Source organism: Sus scrofa, chromosome 2 (assembly GCF_000003025.6).
Source record: "Sus scrofa isolate TJ Tabasco breed Duroc chromosome 2, Sscrofa11.1, whole genome shotgun sequence".
In the NCBI taxonomy this organism is placed as follows: domain Eukaryota; kingdom Metazoa; phylum Chordata; class Mammalia; order Artiodactyla; family Suidae; genus Sus; species Sus scrofa.
Genome location: NC_010444.4, coordinates 67,216,788 through 67,236,639, shown reverse-complemented (window position 1 = coordinate 67,236,639; position 19,852 = coordinate 67,216,788). Strand labels below are relative to the sequence as shown.

The 19,852-nt window shown below is 40.1% G+C and overlaps 4 protein-coding genes across 4 annotated transcripts; all 4 read left to right on the top strand.

Moving 5' to 3' along the window:
* On the top strand, positions 2,048–2,989 carry LOC100737921 (olfactory receptor 7G1-like). The gene has a single exon (XM_013990294.1). It carries the CDS (start codon positions 2,051–2,053, stop codon positions 2,987–2,989), a length of 939 nt encoding a protein of 312 aa, XP_013845748.1. The 5' UTR covers positions 2,048–2,050.
* On the top strand, positions 6,153–8,820 carry LOC100514947 (olfactory receptor 7G1-like). The gene is made up of 2 exons (XM_005652843.2): positions 6,153–7,074; positions 8,798–8,820. The coding sequence occupies exons 1-2, from the start codon at positions 6,159–6,161 to the stop codon at positions 8,818–8,820; spliced, it is 939 nt and encodes a 312-aa protein (XP_005652900.2). The 5' UTR covers positions 6,153–6,158.
* On the top strand, positions 10,972–11,925 carry LOC100515126 (olfactory receptor 7G2-like). Its single transcript, XM_003123302.2, has one exon. The coding sequence runs from the start codon at positions 10,993–10,995 to the stop codon at positions 11,923–11,925; it is 933 nt and encodes a 310-aa protein (XP_003123350.2). The 5' UTR covers positions 10,972–10,992.
* Positions 18,463–19,401, top strand: LOC110259633 (olfactory receptor 7G1-like). Its single transcript, XM_021085121.1, has one exon. The coding sequence runs from the start codon at positions 18,463–18,465 to the stop codon at positions 19,399–19,401; it is 939 nt and encodes a 312-aa protein (XP_020940780.1).

The window sequence follows — 19,852 nt, the reverse complement described above, 5'->3', positions numbered from 1 at the left end:
AATATCAACAAAGCAGCCATCAAACCATTAGGTAGCTTGACTCCAATATGCCTTGGAGCCTTTTTATTTTTGAAACTTTCTACTTTTCTAAGTCCACAGTCATGGTCTCAAACAGTGTCCACAGCTCTTGTGTTCACTCATATTTCTCAATAACAAACCTCCACCTGTGCCCTTGAATGCTAAAATTTTATATCTGCATGTCTTTTGTATTTTTTTATTTTATGTATTTGAGGCAAATAAGATTAAATGGTAAGAGGTGACATTACAATACCAACTTGTCTCATGTTGGGTTTAAGAAAGATATAGGCTAATGAAGTTCATATGGTAGCAATGAATAATAGAATAAAATTGATAGATAAAAGGAACATATTCAATTCCTTAAAGACGAAAAATATTTTAATTAATATTAACATGAACTACCAATGAAACCTATTAGATAATAGGTACATATAACTAAATGTACTGAGATTATACCTTCCCACCATGATACTTCTTACAACTCTATGAAAAATTAAGACATGGGAGTTCCCGTCATGGCTCTGTTGTTAACGAACCCAACTAGTATCCATAAGGACACAGGCTCAGTCCCTGGCCTTGTTCAGTGGGTTAAGGATTTGGCATTACCATGAGCTGTGGTGTAGGTCACAGATGCAGCTTGGATCCTGCATTGCTGTGGCTGTGGCATAGGCCAGCAACTGTAGCTCTGATTCTACCCCTCGCCTGGGAACCTCCATATGCCACAGATGTGGCCCTAAAAAGATTTTAAAAAATTAAGAAATGAACATGAGCAGGCACAAATGCAGAAAAATAGATGGTGTACACTTGGCCTCATAGGGTCAGAAAAACAGTCATCCTGCTCTCCCATGTAGAGTCTTGATCTTAAGAATTTGCATTATCCTGGGACCACAGTAGCAATAAATTGCTCACTTAATGAGGACCTTTGGAAATTGAATCTCTAGGGTTCAAGACTGCCATCTGCTCATGACCACCTCAATCAAGAGTCCTTTCCCAGAAAAGAAGTAGCATACCCAAGATTTGTACCATATATGATTCATCTTGTCCAGGAACAGAGTGATTCACTGAGATCCTTCACTTCCTAAGGACAAATCTTTTGTATGGTACATCAGGGATGTCAAGCATCATTCTGTTGTGATGCCATCCAGTTAGCTTAATGCCTCTTAGTGAATGTTTTGAAATGAGGGCAATTTTTTGCAGTTTCATCCAGAGAAATTATGTATCTGATAATTAGAAACAGATCACTACCTTGCCTAGCTTAAGCCATCTTCACATGGTTTGTATTTTTTGTATTGTGCACCAATACTTAAGAAGCTCTGATTTACTAATATCATATTCTTTACTACAAACATGACCATTTCTTCCTGATTAGAAATCTGCCTGCTCTAAAACAGGGTGGCTTTTGGGGCAGGGGCACACACCTGCAGCATGTGAAAGTACCCAGGCAAGGGATCGAACTTGTCCCATAGCAGTGACCCCAGCTGCTGCAGTGACAATGCCAGATCCTTAACCCACTGCACTACAAGGGAACTCCAAAAACATGGTGAGTTTTATAGAAATTTCTGACATTTCTTTGTGTTCCTGTGACAGTTGGGATGGTGCAGAAAGATTAGTAAAGTTCACCTTACCTTTCCATTCCTGTTTCTTGGCACATCTAAGTATTATTTCTCTTGCTTGGCCCTAGAGTGGCTTAATACCCAGACAAAGTCTTCATTGCCTCCCTAGTCTCTTGGTTTACATTTATAAAAGTATCAAATGTTTTAAATAATCAAAACAGCACATATAGTTAAGTTAACAAAACAACCACATCTAAACTTTTTCAAAATTAATTGTTCATGCTGACATATCAGCTGCAAGTTTTTTAAGTAATAAATAAAATATACATGGATAAGGCATTTCTTTTTCTTCCCCTTCTCTTAGACTCCTTCCATTCCCAAGATGGTGTTTGCCTCTTGCAAGAATCTTAATGTTTGTCTAGGGACCATACATTTCATTATCTTATTGCCACATCTTCCTTATCAGATTCATCAACAACATGGACCCCAGAAACCAAACAGATGTTTCAGAGTTTCTTCTCATGAGATTGACAGAGGATCCAGAATTGAAGACCATCTTCTTCAGATTGTTCCTGTCCATGTACCTGGTCACTGTCCTGGGAAATCTGCTCATTGTCCTAGCTGTCATCTCTGACTCCCACCTCCACACTCCCATGTATTTCTTTCTCTCCAATCTGTCCTTCACAGATATCTGTTTGAGCACAACCATGATCCCAAAGATCCTGGTGAACATCCGGGCTCAGAATCAGAGAATCTCTTATGCAGGTTGCATCACCCAGATCTGCTTTGTCCTGACTTTTGTTTGTTGGGAAAGTTTTCTCCTTTTAGTAATGGCCTATGATCGCTATGTGGCCATTTGTCACCCACTGAGATATACAATCATCATGAACCCCCGGCTCTGTGGTCTGCTGACCCTACTCTCCTTGTTCATTAGCATTGCAGATGCCCTGCTCCACAGTCTGATGGTGCTGCAACTGTCCTTCTGCACAGACCTGGAAATCCCCCTCTTCTTCTGTGAAGTTGTTCAGGTCATCAAGCTGGCCTGTTCTGATACCCTCATCAATAACATCCTGATCTATCTTGCAGCTGGGGTACTTGCTGGTGTTCCCCTTTCTGGAATCATTTTCTCTTACATTCAAATTGTTTCCTCTATTTTGAGAATGCCATCATCAGGTAGAAAGTACAAAGCTTTTTCCACCTGTGGGTCTCACCTCTCAGTTGTATCCTTGTTCTATGGGACAGCTTTTGGGGTGTATATTAGTTCTGCAGTTACTGACTCTTCCAGGAAGACTGCAGTGGCTTCCTTGATGTACACTGTGGTCACTCCCATAATGAACCCCTTCATCTACAGCCTGAGGAACAGAGACATGAAAGGAGCTTTGAAGAAACTCATTAGTAAGGTACTTAGATTTTTGTGATTGTGTCATTGGATTTGGGATGGGTTCACTAGAATGAATTAAAGTAACTAGAATATTGGAGTTCTCTTCTGGCACAGTGACTTAAGGATCCAACATTAACGCTGAAGTGGCTTGGGTTGCTGCTGTGGTGCAGGTTTAATCCCTGGCCCCACAACCTCCAGATTCTGTGGGTCAGCCAAGAAGAAAAAAAAAAAAAAGAATATTAGTGAGCTAGAATGTCTGACTCTTTCATCACCACGTTCTTAAATGAATAGATAACATGATGGCTAAACTTACTATTTATTTTTGTTTGTTTGTTTTGGCCTCACCCTCAGCATGCGGAAGTTCTTAGACCAGGGATCAAACCCATGCCACCGTAGTGACAATGCCAGGCCTTTAATCACTAGGCCACCAGCAAACTCTCACACCACAGTTTATGGCAATGCCAGATCCTTGACCCACTGAGTGAGGCCAGGGATAGAACCTGAATCCTCATGCTTCTAGTTGGGTTCATTAACCACTGAACCACGATGGGAACTCTACATATATACATTCTTTTTCTCACATTATCCTCCATCATGCTCCATCATAAGTGACTAGATATAGTTCCCAGTGCTATACAGCAGGATCTAATTGCTTATCCATTCCAAAGGCAATAGTTTTTATCTATTATAGAACCATTATTTTTATTTTTATTTTTTTTTTTTATCTTTTTTTTTGTCTTTGTTGTTGTTGTTGTTGTTGTTGCTATTTCTTGGGCCGCTCCCGCGGCATATGGAGGTTCCCAGGCTAGGGGTTGAATCGGAGCTGTAGCCACCGGCCTACGCCAGAGCCACAGCAACGCGGGATCCGAGCCTTGTCTGCAACCTACACCACAGCTCACGGCAACGCCGGATCGTTAACCCACCGAGCAAGGGCAGGGATCAAACCCGCAACCTCATGGTTCCTAGTCGGATTCGTTAACCACTGCGCCACGACGGGAACTCCAGAACCATTATTTTTAAATACGGTTTGTTCTTTTTTGTGATTTTTAAATTTTTTCTGCTGTAGTTGATTTATAGTGTTCTGTCAATTTCTACTGTACAGCAAAGTGACCCAATCATCCTTATACATACATATTCTTTTTCTCACATTATCCTCCATCATGTTCCATCAGAGGTGACTAGATATAGTTCCTTGTGCTGTATCTTCTATCTTTGGCTTTTTTTTTTTTGCTATTTCTTGGGCCGCTCCCACGGCATATGGAGGTTCCCAGGCTAGGGGTCGAATCGGAGCTGCAGCCACCGGCCTACGCCAGAGCCACAGCAACGCTGGATCCGAGCCGCATCTGCAACCTACACCACAGCTAACGGCCGGATCGTTAACCCACTGAGCAAGGGCAGGGATCGAACCAGCAACCTCATGGTTCCTAGTCGGATTTGTTAACCACTGAGACAGGAACACCCTCCCATGTAGAATCTTGATCTTAAGAATTTGCATTGTCCTGGGATCACGGTGACAATAAATTACTCAGCTAATGAGGATCTTTGGAAATTGAATCTCTAAGGATACAGAAACTACGGTATGCTTCTGGCCACCTCATTCAACAATCCTATTTCTAAAAAGAAGTAGCACTCCTACCATAAATAATATCTTTTGCCCAGTAGCCAATGACTCATTCAGAGCCTCTTCTTCCTAAGGAGAGATCTTCTGTATGGTGGATGTCAAGCACCATTCCACTGGGATGCCACCCAGGTAACCTAAGTTCCCTTCGTGAATGTTTGAAAATGATGGCAGGTCTTTTGCAGCAGGTTCATCCAGGGGAAGCTGTGAAGAGAGCATATACGTTAGATGATGAAAACCAAGTCACCCATGGATCTCCTGCCTAACTATCACTTTCTTCACATATTTCCTTGTACTTTGCACCAATTCTCAAACATCTCTCATTTACTAATATTATAATCCCTCTCTGCTATGACTAGGACCATTTCTTGGTGAGTAGAAATCTCTCTGTTTTAAATCAGGGTGACTTTTTAAGAATTGTCTGACATTTTTTGTATTCCTTGATTGTGGGGAGTTAGGTAGAAAGGTTGATAAATTTCATCTTATCTTCCTATTCCTAGTTGTTAACACACCTAGGAATTGTCTGTGCTGTTTGACCTGAGGTCACTGGGGATCCAGGCAAAACCTTCAACTGCCTCCCTAATCTGTTTCTCTTATAAAATTACCATTTTAAATATAATAGTTTGAACATGGATGGAACTAGAGACTCTCATACAGAGTAAGGTAAGTCAGAAAGAGAAAGACAAACACCACATGATATCGCTTATATATGGAATCTAATACACAGCACAAATGAATCTTTCCACAGAAAAGAAAGCCATGGTCTTGGAGAAGAACAGACTTGTGGTTGCCTGGGGGAAGGGGAGGGAGTGGGATGGATTGGGAGCTTGGTGTTAATGGATGCAAACTATTGCTTTTGGAATGGATTAGCAATGAGACCCTGCTGTGTAGCACTGAGAACTATGTCTAGTCACTTATTATGGAGCATGATAATGGGAGAAAAAATAATGTATACATGTATGTATAAGCGGGTCACCATGCTGTACGGTAGAAAAAAAATTGTATTGGAGAAATAACAATAAAAAAAAATTTTTTAATATATATACTTTTCATTCAATTTAAATATATATATATATAATAGTTTGTATCTACCAACCCCAAACTCCACGTGAGGCCCTACTGTACCACACAGGGAACTCAATTCAGTCTCTTAGGACAAAACATGATGGAAGATAGCATGAGAAAAAGAATGTATGTATAATGTATGACTGGGTCCCTATGCTGTACATCAGTAATCGACACAACACTGTAAATCAACTATAATAAAAATTTTTAAATTAAAAAATTTTAATTACCAAAAGTTTTAAAAAATCAGAACAGCATAGATAGATAAAGTGAAAAAAATAACCACCTCGACCATTTCCAGGTTTAATTTTAATTATCGACTGTTGTATTAGCTTTAGATTTTGTTGCTTTTTTTTTACAGTAACAAAAAATATGCATACCAATGACTTTCTCTTTTCTTTCCTCTCTGTTAGTCCCATTTCCCAAGATGTCATTTGCCTTTTGTGATATTTCTGTTACTTGTTTAGGGATCACATATGTCATTGTCTTGTTATGACATCTTTTCATTAGGTTTATCAACAATATGGAACCCAGAAACAACACAAGCATTTCAGAATTTCTTCTCATGGAAGTGACAAAGAATCCAGAACTGCAGACCCTGATCTTCAGCCTATTCCTGTCCATGTACCTGGTCACTGTCCTGGGGAACCTGCTCATCATCCTGGCTGTCAGCTGTGACTCCCACCTCCACACCCCTATGTATTTCTTCCTCGCCAACCTGTCCTTTACGGACATCTGTTTAAGCACAACCACAATCCCAAAGATCCTGGTAAACATCCACACACAGAATCAAAGCATCACGTACACAGGCTGCCTTACACAGGTCTGCTTTGTCCTGGTGTTTGCAAGTCTGGATAGTTGTATTCTTTCAGCAATGGCCTATGATCGCTATGTAGCCATTTGTCACCCACTGAAGTACACAGTCATCATGAATTCTGGTCTCTGTTTCTTGTTGCTTCTTCTTTCCCTGTTTATTAGCATTGTGGATGCCCTGCTCCACAGTCTAATGCTGTTGCATCTATCCTTCTGCACAGATCTGGAAATTCCCCTCTTCTTCTGTGAAGTTGTTCAGGTCATCAAGCTGGCCTGTTCTGATACCCTCATCAATAATATCCTGATATATTTTGCATCTAGCATATTTGGGGGTATTCCTGTGTGTGGAATCATTTTCTCTTATGCTCAAATAGTGCCCTCTGTTTTGAGAATGCCATCAGCAGGCAGAAAGTATAAAGCTTTCTCCACTTGTGGGTCTCACCTCTCAATTATATCTTTATTTTATGGGACAGCTTTTGGGGTGTACATTAGTTCTGCTGTTAGTAACTCTTCGAAAAATTCTACAGTGGTTTCCATGATATATACTGTTGTCCCTCAAATGATGAACCCCTTTGTCTATAGTCTGAGGAACAGGGACATGAAAGGAGCCTTGAGAAAGCTCATCAGTATCTAGGACATCTTTTAGTCTGTGACATTTCATTGCTTTGTACTGGGATTTGTAGAATGAGTTGAAGAGACATAAATACTGGTGAATCCAATGCCTGATTTTGTATCAAGTACTTTGAAAATGACTGTGTAACATAATGAATTAGTTCATTTTAACTTAGCGTTGAAACTTCATTAGCTCTTTGTATATAATTCTGAATGTAAAAAATAAATGCACACCACACCCTTTGCAAGTCTCCCCAGAGGTTTAAAGTCAATAGTTCTTGCTGGAGGTCAGAGACATCTTACTACAAACAAGACCCTCAGGTGGTCTCTCTCTGCATCTGTTCTGTGGACATCAACAGAGGAAGCTCTGCTTGAGTGCCAGGCAGGAAACTCTTCCCCTTTGAGACTTCCACTGTTTCACCTCCATACTCACACAGATAATTCTATCTTATGGCTCTGCTTTTTTGTGCTTATGGGAAAAGTGATGCCCCTAAACTTGCCAACTTCCTTTTACCCCTCTGCTATCTTACACTCAACATCTCCTTGTCAAGAGAGAGTAGTTTGCCATAGAATAAATGTCCTCATTAAAGCCACATATAAAAGTTTTGCATTACCACCTGAAGGGTCTCCCACTCACATCATCTGCTCCTCTTCCAGTGCAAATACTATCCTGAATTCCGTACTTATTTTCCTTGAGGTTCTTCTTTTGGATTGGATCCTATGAAATTACCAATATTTGATCATATTTGCCCTGTGAAACTGGCAATAGGATTAAATGTCATTGTGTTATCTCCCTAATACATATTCCTGCCCAATTTATGAATTTACCTCTTTCAAACTTAAAATTTTAATATAATATGTGAATCTTTTAATCTTGATTGCTTCCCTCATTATTGCACCTCGAGATTTAATCAACTTGTTGGTCATATCAGGAACTTATTTCTAATCCTTTGTGTTTTCACATTATGTATGGTTACTTTTCAAAGTAGGTATGCTGTTCAATACGGATGAAAATTTTGCGTGTAACTAGTTTTCTGCTATTAAAAATACACCTATTTTAATATTTTTGTATATTTTTTGGTGGAAGTAGAAGACAGTTTTATATTTGTAATGAAAATATTGAGTAAAAGTGAGTATGAATTCTCTCTCTTTCCCTTTTTTTTTTTTTTTTTTTTTCTTTTTCTTTAGGGCTGCACTTGTGGCACATGGAAGTTCCCAGGCTAGGGGTCGAATCAGAGCTACACCTTCCAGGTTACACCACAACCACAGCAACATTGGATCTGAGCTGCATCTGTGACCTGCACCACAGCTCATGGCAATGCTGGATCCCTGACCCACTGAGTGAGGCCAGGGATCTAATGAGTATCCTCATGGATACTGGTTGGATTCGTTTCCATTGCACCACAACAGGAACTCCTGAATTCTCCTTTTGTACCAAAAATTTCTCCTAAGTGGCCAAACCAAATACAATTCAGAAGGTCTTGGTGATCTGATACACTTTCAAGTAAACTGATAATCTAGTGGGTGTAAAAAGCATTTCATTAATAGCTGTATCTCATCATTATGTGGTTGAGGGTTTTTTTCACATATTAATTTCCCTTTCTTTTCTTTTAGTTATTTATTGATTTGTTTTGGATGCAACCACAGCATGTGGAAGTTCCTGGACCAGGGATGGAAACCACACCACTGTTGCAGCCTGTGCCATAGCTGCAGCAACGCTGGATCATTAACACCAAGCTAAACTCCCTAATTTCCTTTAAGTATATAATTGTGGCATTTCAACTGAGTGGTTTTATCTTTTTCTTATTAATTCATATGAGTCCTTTACATAATTTCAATCCATGGCACCCTAAGGCAAAAAAAGTGTGCACTGAAACTATTGTGAAAAAATTAGAAAAAGGTAATTATGAAAAATCCTTAAAAAGTAACCAATTTTTCTGTATTGACCAGAGACAAAATTGTCACAGAATAAATTATTATCTGCTATCTAAATATACACAATGAAGATTGTGTGAGGAAACATTTGTGACAATTAGAGAGAAAAATGCCTGAGAGTTCCAATTTTATAATAACATATTTTAAAATATTCTATTTAAATCCACATATATAAACTATATCTTCACATCTATAATTGGTATCAGAATTGGTGATGTCAATTAGATAAATATTTCTTCACTCATCCCCCCAGAGGAGACCAGAATCCAATGAGAGAAGGATAACCTGTCCATATCTGCAAAGAATTTGAAATGGAAGTGAGCAGATCTAAGTGGAGAAGAGTACAAGTTGTACACCTGGTCTCATGGGATCAGGAAAGCATCCATCCTGATTCCTCCCTTCTAGAGCCTGATCTTTATGGATTTGTACTGTCTTGGGATTGCAGTGGCAATAACATTGTTTGGATAATGAGAGGATTTGGAAATTGAGCCTCTAGGGTTACAGAGATGGCATTCTGCCTATGACCACCTCATCAACAATCCTTCCCATGAAAATTTATAGCACACCTAAGCCTGCTGCCAGAGATGATCTCTCTTCCTGGGAACCCCAGTCTCAGTCCTTCTGCCCTTCCTGAGGACAGATCTCCTATATGGCACATTCAGAGAAGATGCCAAGTACCCTTCTGCCATGATGCCAGCCAAGTAACCTAACATCCCACAATGAATGTTTGGAAATGACAGCAGGCATTTTGCAATAGTTTCATCCAGGGGAAGCTGTATGAGAGTTCATACATCAGACAGAACTGAGTCACCCATAGTCCTCTTGCCTGTCAGTCATCTTCACATATTTCCGTGTACTTTGCACCTATATTCAAACACTTCTCATTTATTAACATTGTACTCATTCTACCTGGGTAGACCATTTCTTCCTGGGTAGAAATCTGCCTCTTTTATTCTTTTTCTTTTCTTTTTCTTTTTAGGGCCCCACCTGTGGCATGTGGAAGTTCCAAGACTAGGAGTCAAATTGGAGTTACAGCTGCCAGCCTATGCCACAGCCACAGGAACACCAGATCCAAGACACATCTGTGACCTACACCACAGCTTGGGGGTAACCCTCACTGAATGAGGTCAGGGATCTAACCTGTAGCCTCATGGATACTAGTCGGGTAGTTAACCCGCTGAGCCACCATGGGAAATCCATGCTTCTTTTATTTATTTATTTTTTCTTTTTAGGGATGCACCTGTGACATTTGGAAGTTCCAGGGCTAGGGGACAAATCAGAGCTGCAGCTGCCAGACTACGCCTCAGCCACAGCAATACCAGATCCGAGCTGCATCTGCAACCTACACTGCAGCTCGTGGCAATGCCAGATCATTAACCCACTGAGCAAGGCCAGAGATCAAACCCACATCCTCACAGACACTATGTCAGTTCTTAACCCGCTAAGCCCCAAAGGGAACTCTGAAAAGTGCCTCTTTAAAACATATTTAAAGCTATAATATTCTCTGACATTAGTTGCCATCTTGTGGTGGGAGGGCAGGGAATCTGGTAAAGTTCACCTTATCATCCTATCCTGGTTCTTAACATACCTATGTATTATCTCAGCTGCCTGCCTCTGAGGTCTCAGGGGCCCCAGACAGAATCTTCAAGCAGCCTCCCAAGGCTACCTATTTCTCTATATAAAATTACCAAAGGTTTTTAAATAATCAGAACCAGTGTAGGCAGTGTAATTTTTTTTAAATGTCCACCTGTTAACCCTTTCCAAATTTAACAATTGTTGACACTGCTATATCAGCTTCAAGTTTGTTAATGAAAATTTTTTTAAAGAAACAGAATTATGTACATAATAGCTAAGACACACATTTTAAATTGCCCTTTCTCAGTGTCCTCCCATTCCCAAGATGATTTTTGCCTCTGGTCATGCTTCTCCTTGTGGTCTAGAAAACACATGTTTGATTGTCTCATCGCTCCATCTTTTCCATCAGATTCCTCAACAATATGGAATGGAGAAATGAAACACGTGTTTCAGATTTTCTTCTCATGAAAGTGACAGAGGATCCAGAACTGCGGTCCCTCCTTTTCAGCCTGTTCCTGCTCATGTACCTGGTCACTGTCCTGGGAAATTTGCTTATCATTCTGGCTGTTAGCTCTGACTCCCACCTCCACACGCCCATGTACTTCTTTCTTTCCAATCTGTCTATTAATGACATCTGTTTAAGCACAACCACAATCCCAAAGATGCTTGTGAATATCCACACACAGAATCAGAGCATCCCTTACGCAGGCTGCCTTACACAGATCTACTTTGTCCTGGTGTTCGCTAGTTTGGAAAGTTGTCTTCTTGCAGCAATGGCCTATGATCGCTATGTGGCCATTTGTCATCCCTTAAGGTACACAGTCATCATGAACTCCCGTCTGTGTGGTCTGCTGATTCTACTTCCTTTGTTAATTATTATTGTGGATGCCCTGCTCCACAGTCTGATGGTGCTGCAGCTGACCTTCTGCACAGACCTGCAAATCCCCCTTTTCTTCTGCGAAGTTGTTCAGGTCATCAAGCTGGCCTGTTCGGATGCCCTCATCAATAACATCCTGATATATGTAGCAACTAGCGTATTTGGTGGTATTCCTGTGTGTGGAATCATCTTCTCTTATGTTCAGATAGTCTCCTCTGTTTTGAGAATGCCATCCGTGGGTGGAAAGTACAAAGCTTTTTCCACCTGTGGGTCTCACCTCTCAGTTGTGTCCTTATTCTATGGGACAGGCTTGGGGGTGTACATTAGTTCTGCTCTGACTAACTCTTCCAGGAAGACTGCAGTAGTTTCCATGATGTACACAGTTGTCCCTCAAATGATGAATCCCTTCATCTATAGTCTGAGGAACAGGGACATGAAAGGAGCCTTAAAGAAACTCATTAAGACTTCTCTTCTGTGACTGTGTCTTCTGCTTTGTACTTGGATTTCTAGAATGAATCAAAGTCACAGAAATTCTGGGTGACCCAGAAAGTCTGACTCTTGCATCATTAACTTATTCTAAAATGACTAGACAACATAACAGGTAAGTAAATTTTAACTTGGGGTTGAAACAAACTTGCTGTTTGTATGGCTCAGTGATGCTTTAGAAATGAGTCCTGTTCTGTAAGCTTGGCTTCCTTAATTTCCTTAAGAAGCTGACCAAGGCAAGGGTTATACTGTTATTTCTGGAATATTAAAAGAAAAGCGGAAAATGTTGGATATGTCAGGGAGAGGATCGGAATATGTCTGTGGTCATAAGAACCTTGATTCAGCCTGATCTCATGATCGGGGCCAGGTGAATTGAACCTCAAGTTCAAGCCTACTCTGAGATATGGGAGAGCTGTTCTTGCAAATTCCAATTCAGTAATTCCTGACACCCATCTCTCATAAAATGTAACTATAAAGGGCAATATCAGCATCTACCACACTCAGTTTTATGATCTCTGAAATTGCTGTAATGTTGCTATCTCAGTGGTTTGAGATGACTATAAGACATTTGATCAGAGATCAGTGAGAAAGATTTCATTTTTATGAAGATGAAGCAACTCTGATTCTAATATGCCAAAACAATGAAATTAGTTATCTTACATCACAGAGATTTAAGAAGTGGGGAATGGGTCGGGGGGATTCCCTAGTGGTCTAATGGTTAGGAATTAGTGCTTTCACTGTTATGTTTTGGGTTCTGTCCCTGGTCTGATCCCACATCAAGCTTCTGTATACTGCAGCCAAGAAAAAAAAAAAAAGTGGGGAATGTAGAGTAAAATTCATTTACTTTTCCACACAGTCTCTTTATCCTGGGAGCTGGTTCCTTTCATGGACCCAGATGGCTGCAACAGATGCAGGCATCATATCTAGAAAGGCTTCCCAGATGCTGAAAACTGACTCTTTTATTCCCTACATCTATTGATATGTAACTTTGCATGGAGTCATCCAGAATATATAACCTTCAATGTCTTTACCATGAATAGGATCATATGCCCCTTCTAAATCTCATTCTGGGCATGGAGAAAATGTTTGAGACACTTAGACTGACTCAACGCAGTGTAATTATTCCTCAGAATTCCACCCCAATAAGCATTACAAACACCTCGGACAATGTCTGACATTTGATACTCAATAAAATTAATTAGTATCATTGTGTTCCATGCCTTGCCTACACTCATAAGCTTCGTTATCTTATTGGTCTCATAATTTTACCACTTGCTTCAGCAATTTGGTTAGCTTTCCTTCATGTTGTATTTATCAGTCTCTTTTTCTGATCTGTGTAATATAATAAAATAATGTATATGCAGTCAGGGCAAAGATAGATAATCTTCTTCTAGTCTCTTATTAACTTGGAAACTTTCTTATTGGTTTATTCTTACAAATAAGAATTTTCACTTTAGTCCCGAGTCATCTTATCTTGCTATAATTCTTACTCATCTCTGTAGGAGTCCACACAGAGATACATCAATGAATGAAATTAACCGTGTCTTTGATGTCTTAGGATTGCCTGCATTTCTATGGCTCTCATGCAAAACTTTTTAATGTATCTTTGTGAGGAAAGGATCCTTTGGAGAACTGCTTTACTGTGAGAAAGAGACATTGAATGTAAGATAAGAAAGGAAATTTAGCAATAGTAGGGAGATCACATTTCCCATATTCACAAAAATGTAAATTCGTCAGTCAAAATGATCTCTGAGGGTGTGGAGGTGACAACAGTGGAGGTCTCAAAGGAGAATCAGAAGAGTTGCTAGAGTGCCTTCTGGTTGGCTTTGGAGGTTGACAGGGTTGTTTTATTTTCAGCACCACAACTGGGAAACAGGTCCTTCCTGGGAATCCTGGTACCATCTAGCACAGAGCTACCTGCATTGATGTTTATAGAATGCCTGAAGATTTTAATTGCATGAAGTCTTTCATACAGAGAGCAGCCTTCTGAATCTCACCCAAGAAATACTGACTTGGAATCTCTTTGGAGACACATGAAAAACTAGCATTTTTAATAAGTACTTTTTGAGATTTTTGATGACTTGTGAAGTTGAGCGGCATGGCTTCAATATTGAAAGACTATGGGAGAGTTTATTTAGAATTAGGAATGTGGGAGGCCTTTTTTTTTTCTATTTTCTTTTTTTTTTCTTTTTTTCAAAAATCTTTTTAGGGCCATGCCCTGGGCATGTGTAAGTTCCCCAGCTAGGGGTCAAATCAGAGCTTCAGCAGCCGGCCTACACCACAGCCACAGCAACATGGATCAGAGCCAAGTCTTTGCTCTACATAGCAGCCCATAGCAATGGATTCTTAACCCACTGAGTGAGGCCAGGGATCAAACTTGTGTCCTCACTGGATACTGGTCGAGTTTGTCACTGCTGAGCCAAAATGAGAACTCCAGGGAGACTTTTTTTCAGTTTTCCCTTTAATGTAATATATACCAGGTAGTGCATGAAACTATATGTAGTTCTGAAAGGATAGCAACGTAATAAAACACATATATCTACACAAGGGTTAAAAATAGGGCAATGCCATCGCCACAGAATCCACCTAATGGGTCTCCCACTCATATCACTCTGTCCCCTCAAGTGACACGCTCCTGAATTGTGTACATATCATTTTCTTTGAAGTTCTTCTTTTCCTTTACCCCTTGAAATTTCCAGCATTTGATCATATTTGTCCTATAAAACAGGCAATAAGATTAAATGCCATTGACTTATCACCCTTGCATATTTTTCTGATTTTCACATTTGCCTCATTTCTAACTTGTTAGAAGATTAATCTTAAAGTATGAATTTTATGTCCTGGCTATTCTTTTCACTGTTGCCCTTTCAAGGTTCAATCATGTGGTTGGTTGTAGCAGAAATGAACTCACTTCCAATACTCTGGACTCTTACATTATATGTGGTATCTTTTCAAAATATATGTCCTTTCAGATACTGATGGAAATTTTGTGTCTTTGTACTTAGTTTTATGGTGTTCTGAATAAACCTTTTGAATAGTCTCTTATATGCCTCTGGTATAAATGAGAATGTTTTGTAATTGGGATGGAAATATTGAGTATAAGGGAGTACCAAGTCTCCAAAAAGCTTTCCTTTGAACAAATTAACACATACGTTGAAAAGTCTTGGTGATCCATATAATCACCAACACATTTTTAAGAATACTGACAATGTAATAGGTATAAAAAGATTTCTTTAATTGACATGTGTCTTGTTATTAAATTGTTGATATTTTTCAAATATTTATTTTGCTCTCTGTTAACTTTCTTTTTATATATATATTTTTTTTAATTTTATTTTCCCACTGTACAGAATGGGGATCAAGTTATTCTTACATGTATACATTTTTCCCCCACCCTTTGTTCTGTTGCAACATGAGTATCTAGACAAAGTTCTCAATGCTACTCAGCAGGATCTCATTGTAAATCTATTCTAAGTTGTGTCTGATTCTGTTAAATTTCTATTTGTGGACTTATGGCTGCCCGTGGGGAGAGGGAGGGAGTGGGAGGGATTGGGAGCTTGGGGTTAACGGATGCAAACTATTGCTCTTGGAATGGATTTACAATGAGATCCTGCTGTGTAACATTGAGAACTATGTCTAGATACTTACATCTCAACACAACAATGGGAGAAAAAAGTATGTATACATGTATGTGTGACCTGGTTTCCATGCTGTACAGCAGAAAAAAATTTAAAAAAATAAAAATAATAGATTTCTATTTGTGGTATTTCTACTGAGTTGATTATCTTTTTCTTATTGATTGATATGACTTCTTTGTATTATCAGACTATTATTTTCAGTTGTATGCACTCCAAATTTATTTTTATGTGAATGTCTTGCTTTTGGATATTTTTTATAGTTTTTTTTTTCTTTAATGAACACAAGTTCTTAGTTTTAATGCAGTGCATTTGTCTGTAACTTCCATAATGCTTTGCGTTCCATAGATCTTTTAAATGAAATCTATAGTTACTTCAACCTAGGAGTCACTGTTTGGGCCTTTACATTAGAAACAATAACCTTCCTAGAATTTAGTTTTGCCTTGAGACAGGGATCCAAATTCATTTCTATGCCCCTGGATAAACTGTCCATTTTTGTGCTGGTCTTTTCTGGGCTCTATCTTCTCATTAACAGGTCTTGTATTTACTCCTGTACCAATTGAATAGGTCTTAATTCTTATAGCACATCATTAAGCTAAAAATAAGATTATTATGAGAAAAAAAGAAGTCCTAATTTTTTTTTTTTTTTGTCTTTTTGCCATTTCTTGGGCCGTTCCCGCGGCATATGGAGGTTCCCAGGCTAGGGGTCGAATCGGAGCTGTAGCCACCGGCCTACACCAGAGCCACAGCAACACGGGGATCCAAGCTGCATCTGCAACCTACACCACAGCTCATGGCAACGCTGGATCCCTAACCCACTGAGCAAGGGATCGAACCCTCAACCTCATGGTTCTTAGTTGGATTCGTTAACCACTGAGCCACAACAGGAACTCCAAGAAGTCCTAATATTTATCAGCTATAATCACAATGTACATTGCAATACAATTGGTTTTATTTTTTGTTTGTTTTTGCGTTTTAGGGCCACACTCACAGCATATGGACTTTCCCGGGCTAGGAGTCAAATCGGAGCTGTAGCCACCAGCCTACACCAGAGCCATAGCAACGTCAGATCCAAGCCACGTCAGTGACATATGCCACAGCTTACAGCAATACCAGATTTTTAACCCACTGTGCAGAGCCACAGATCAAACCCGCCCCCTCATGGATACTAGTCAGGTTCATCACCACTGACCCACAATGGGAACTCCAATAATTTAGCTATATTTTTAAAATATGTTATTTATATAACATACAGCATATATTTTATAATTAGTTATAATATATAGAACATATAGTATTATAGCATTTATAGGATTATGTATAGTATGGTATAATATACTATAGCATTTTAGTATTATATATTTGGTATCTATGGATTTGCACAGCCTTGGGACCACAGAGACAACAAAATTGCTTGGCTAATGAGGAGTTTTGAAAATTGAACCTCTAGGGATACCTGTGACCTGCCTGTGACCATCTCATTCAACAGTCCTTTCCCTGAAAAGAAATAGCACACCTGAGCCTCCTTCCATAGATGATCCCTCTTGCCCAGGAGCCTGATGGCTCACTCAATTCCTCTGCCCTTCCTGAGTACAGATCTCCTATACAGAACACTCATTGGAAGTGTCAAGCATCATTCCACTGTGATGCCAGCCAGGTAACCTAACATCCCTTAGCAAATGTTGGGGAATGGGGACAGATGTCTCACTCTAGGTTCATTGAGGGAAGACTGGGATGGTTAGAACTCAGCCACCTAAGAGCCTTCTGCCTGTCTTTCATCTTCTTCACGTTTCTCGGTACTTTCCACAAATACACAGACACCTCTCATTGATTAATATAGTACTCATTCTCTACAATAACCCAAACCACTTCCTCTTGAGTTGAAATCTGCTTCTGTTAGAGCAAGATGACTGTTACAAAATCCCCTGACATTCTCTTGCAATCTTGTGGGGGGGTAGGAAGTTTGCTAAAGTTCACCTAATCTTCCCATTCCTGTTCTTGACATACTGATATTTTTTTCAGTTGCCTGACTTTGAGGTCGTTGGGGATCCAGAGAGAATATTCAGCTGCCTCCCTATTCTGTTTCCCCTTATAACACAACCACATGTTTTAATTAATCTAAATGGTATAGACAGGGTAATATAAAAAATGACCCCCCCTTTAACCCTTGTGGGAATTAGCAGTGGATGACATTCTTCTGTGTCAGCCTCAGTTTTGTTTTTGCTTTTTTTTTTTTTTTTGTCTTTTGTCTTTTTGTTGTTGTTGTTGTTGTTGTTGTTGTTGTTGTTGTTATTTCTTGGGCTGCTCCCGCAGCATATGGAGGTTCCCAGGCTAGGGGTTGAATGGGAGCTGTAGCCACCGGCCTACGCCAGAGCCACAGCAACGCGGGATCCGAGCCGCGTCTGCAACCTACACCACAGCTCACGGCAACGCCGGATCGTTAACCCACTGAGCAAGGGCAGGGACCGAACCCGCAACCTCATGGTTCCTAGTCGGATTCGTTAACCACTGCGCCACGACAGGAATTCCTGCTTTTTTTTTTAGTAACAAAATAATATGCATACAGAAGACACATTTCTTTGGAGGGGAGGGGCGGGTGTTTGCACCCTCTGCATGTGGAAGTTCCCAGGCCAGGGATCAAATCTGAGGCACAGCTGCTGCAACAATGCTAGATCTTTAACCCACTGTGCTGGGCCAGGTACCCAAGCCACTGCAGTCAGATTTTTAACCCACTGTGCACAGTTGGAACCCCAGAAGACACATTTCTTATTCCTGTTAGTCTCCATCTCATCCCAAGATAGCATTTGCCTCTGGTGACTCTCCTCCTTCTGGTTTAGAAAACTCACATTGGATTGTGTTGTCAGTCCGTCTCACCCACCAGATTTTTCAACAGTATGGGACCCAGAAACAAAACAGGAGTTTCACAATTCCTTCTTATGGAAGTGACAGAGGATCCAGAACTGCAGCTCTTCCTCTTCATTCTGTTCCTGTCCATATACCTGGTGACCATCCTGGGAAACCTGCTCATCATCCTGACTGTCCTCTCTGACTCCCACCTCCACACGCCCATGTACTTCTTCCTCTATAATCTGTCCTTTACTGATATCTGTTTAAGCACAACCACCATCACAAAGATGCTTGTGAATATCCACACACAGAATCAGAGCATCCCTTACGCAGGCTGCCTTACACAGATCTACTTTGTCCTGGTGTTCGCTAGTTTGGAAAGTTGTCTTCTTGCAGCAATGGCCTATGATCGCTATGTGGCCATTTGTCATCCCTTAAGGTACACAGTCATCATGAACTCCCACATCTGTGGCCAGCTGATTCTATTTTCCCTGTTCATCAGCATCCTGGATGCCCTGCTCCACAGTCTGATGGTGCTGCAGCTGACCTTCTGCACAGACCTGCAAATCCCCCTTTTCTTCTGCGAAGTTGTTCAGGTCATCAAGCTGGCCTGTTCGGATGCCCTCATCAATAACATCCTGATATATGTAGCAACTAGCGTATTTGGTGGTATTCCTGTGTGTGGAATCATCTTCTCTTATGTTCAGATAGTCTCCTCTGTTCTGAGAATGCCATCCGTGGGTGGAAAGTACAAAGCTTTTTCCACCTGTGGGTCTCACCTCTCAGTTGTGTCCTTATTCTATGGGACAGGCTTGGGGGTGTACATTAGTTCTGCTCTGACTAACTCTTCCAGGAAGACTGCAGTAGTTTCCATGATGTACACAGTTGTCCCTCAAATGATGAATCCCTTCATCTATAGTCTGAGGAACAGGGACATGAAAGGAGCCTTGAGAAAACTCTCCAGTAAGATACCATTGTTTTTTTAGAAGTGTGTTATTTAATTTCCATGTATTTGTTTATTTTCTGGTTGTTATTCTTTTATTATTTCTAGTTTCACACCACTGTGGTCAGAAAAGACACTGTATGATTTCAATATTTTAAAATTGATTGATGCTTGCTTTGTGGCCTAATAGGTGAACTATCTAGAGAGTGTCTGTGCACACTGGAGAAAAATGTGTCTTCTGCTTTTGTTGGTTGGAATGTCTATGTATGTCTCTTAGATTTTGTTAGTTTATGCTGTTTTTTAAGCCCTATGTGTCTTTTTTGTTTATCCAGAGTTACTATCTATTGTTGAATATTGGCATTAAAATCTGTATCATTGTAGAAATCTGTATTTCTCACTTCACTGCCATCAGATTTGCTTCACACATTTTGAAGCCTTATTGGTTGGTGTATATATATGCTTACAATTGTTATATCATCTCAATTATTGACCAT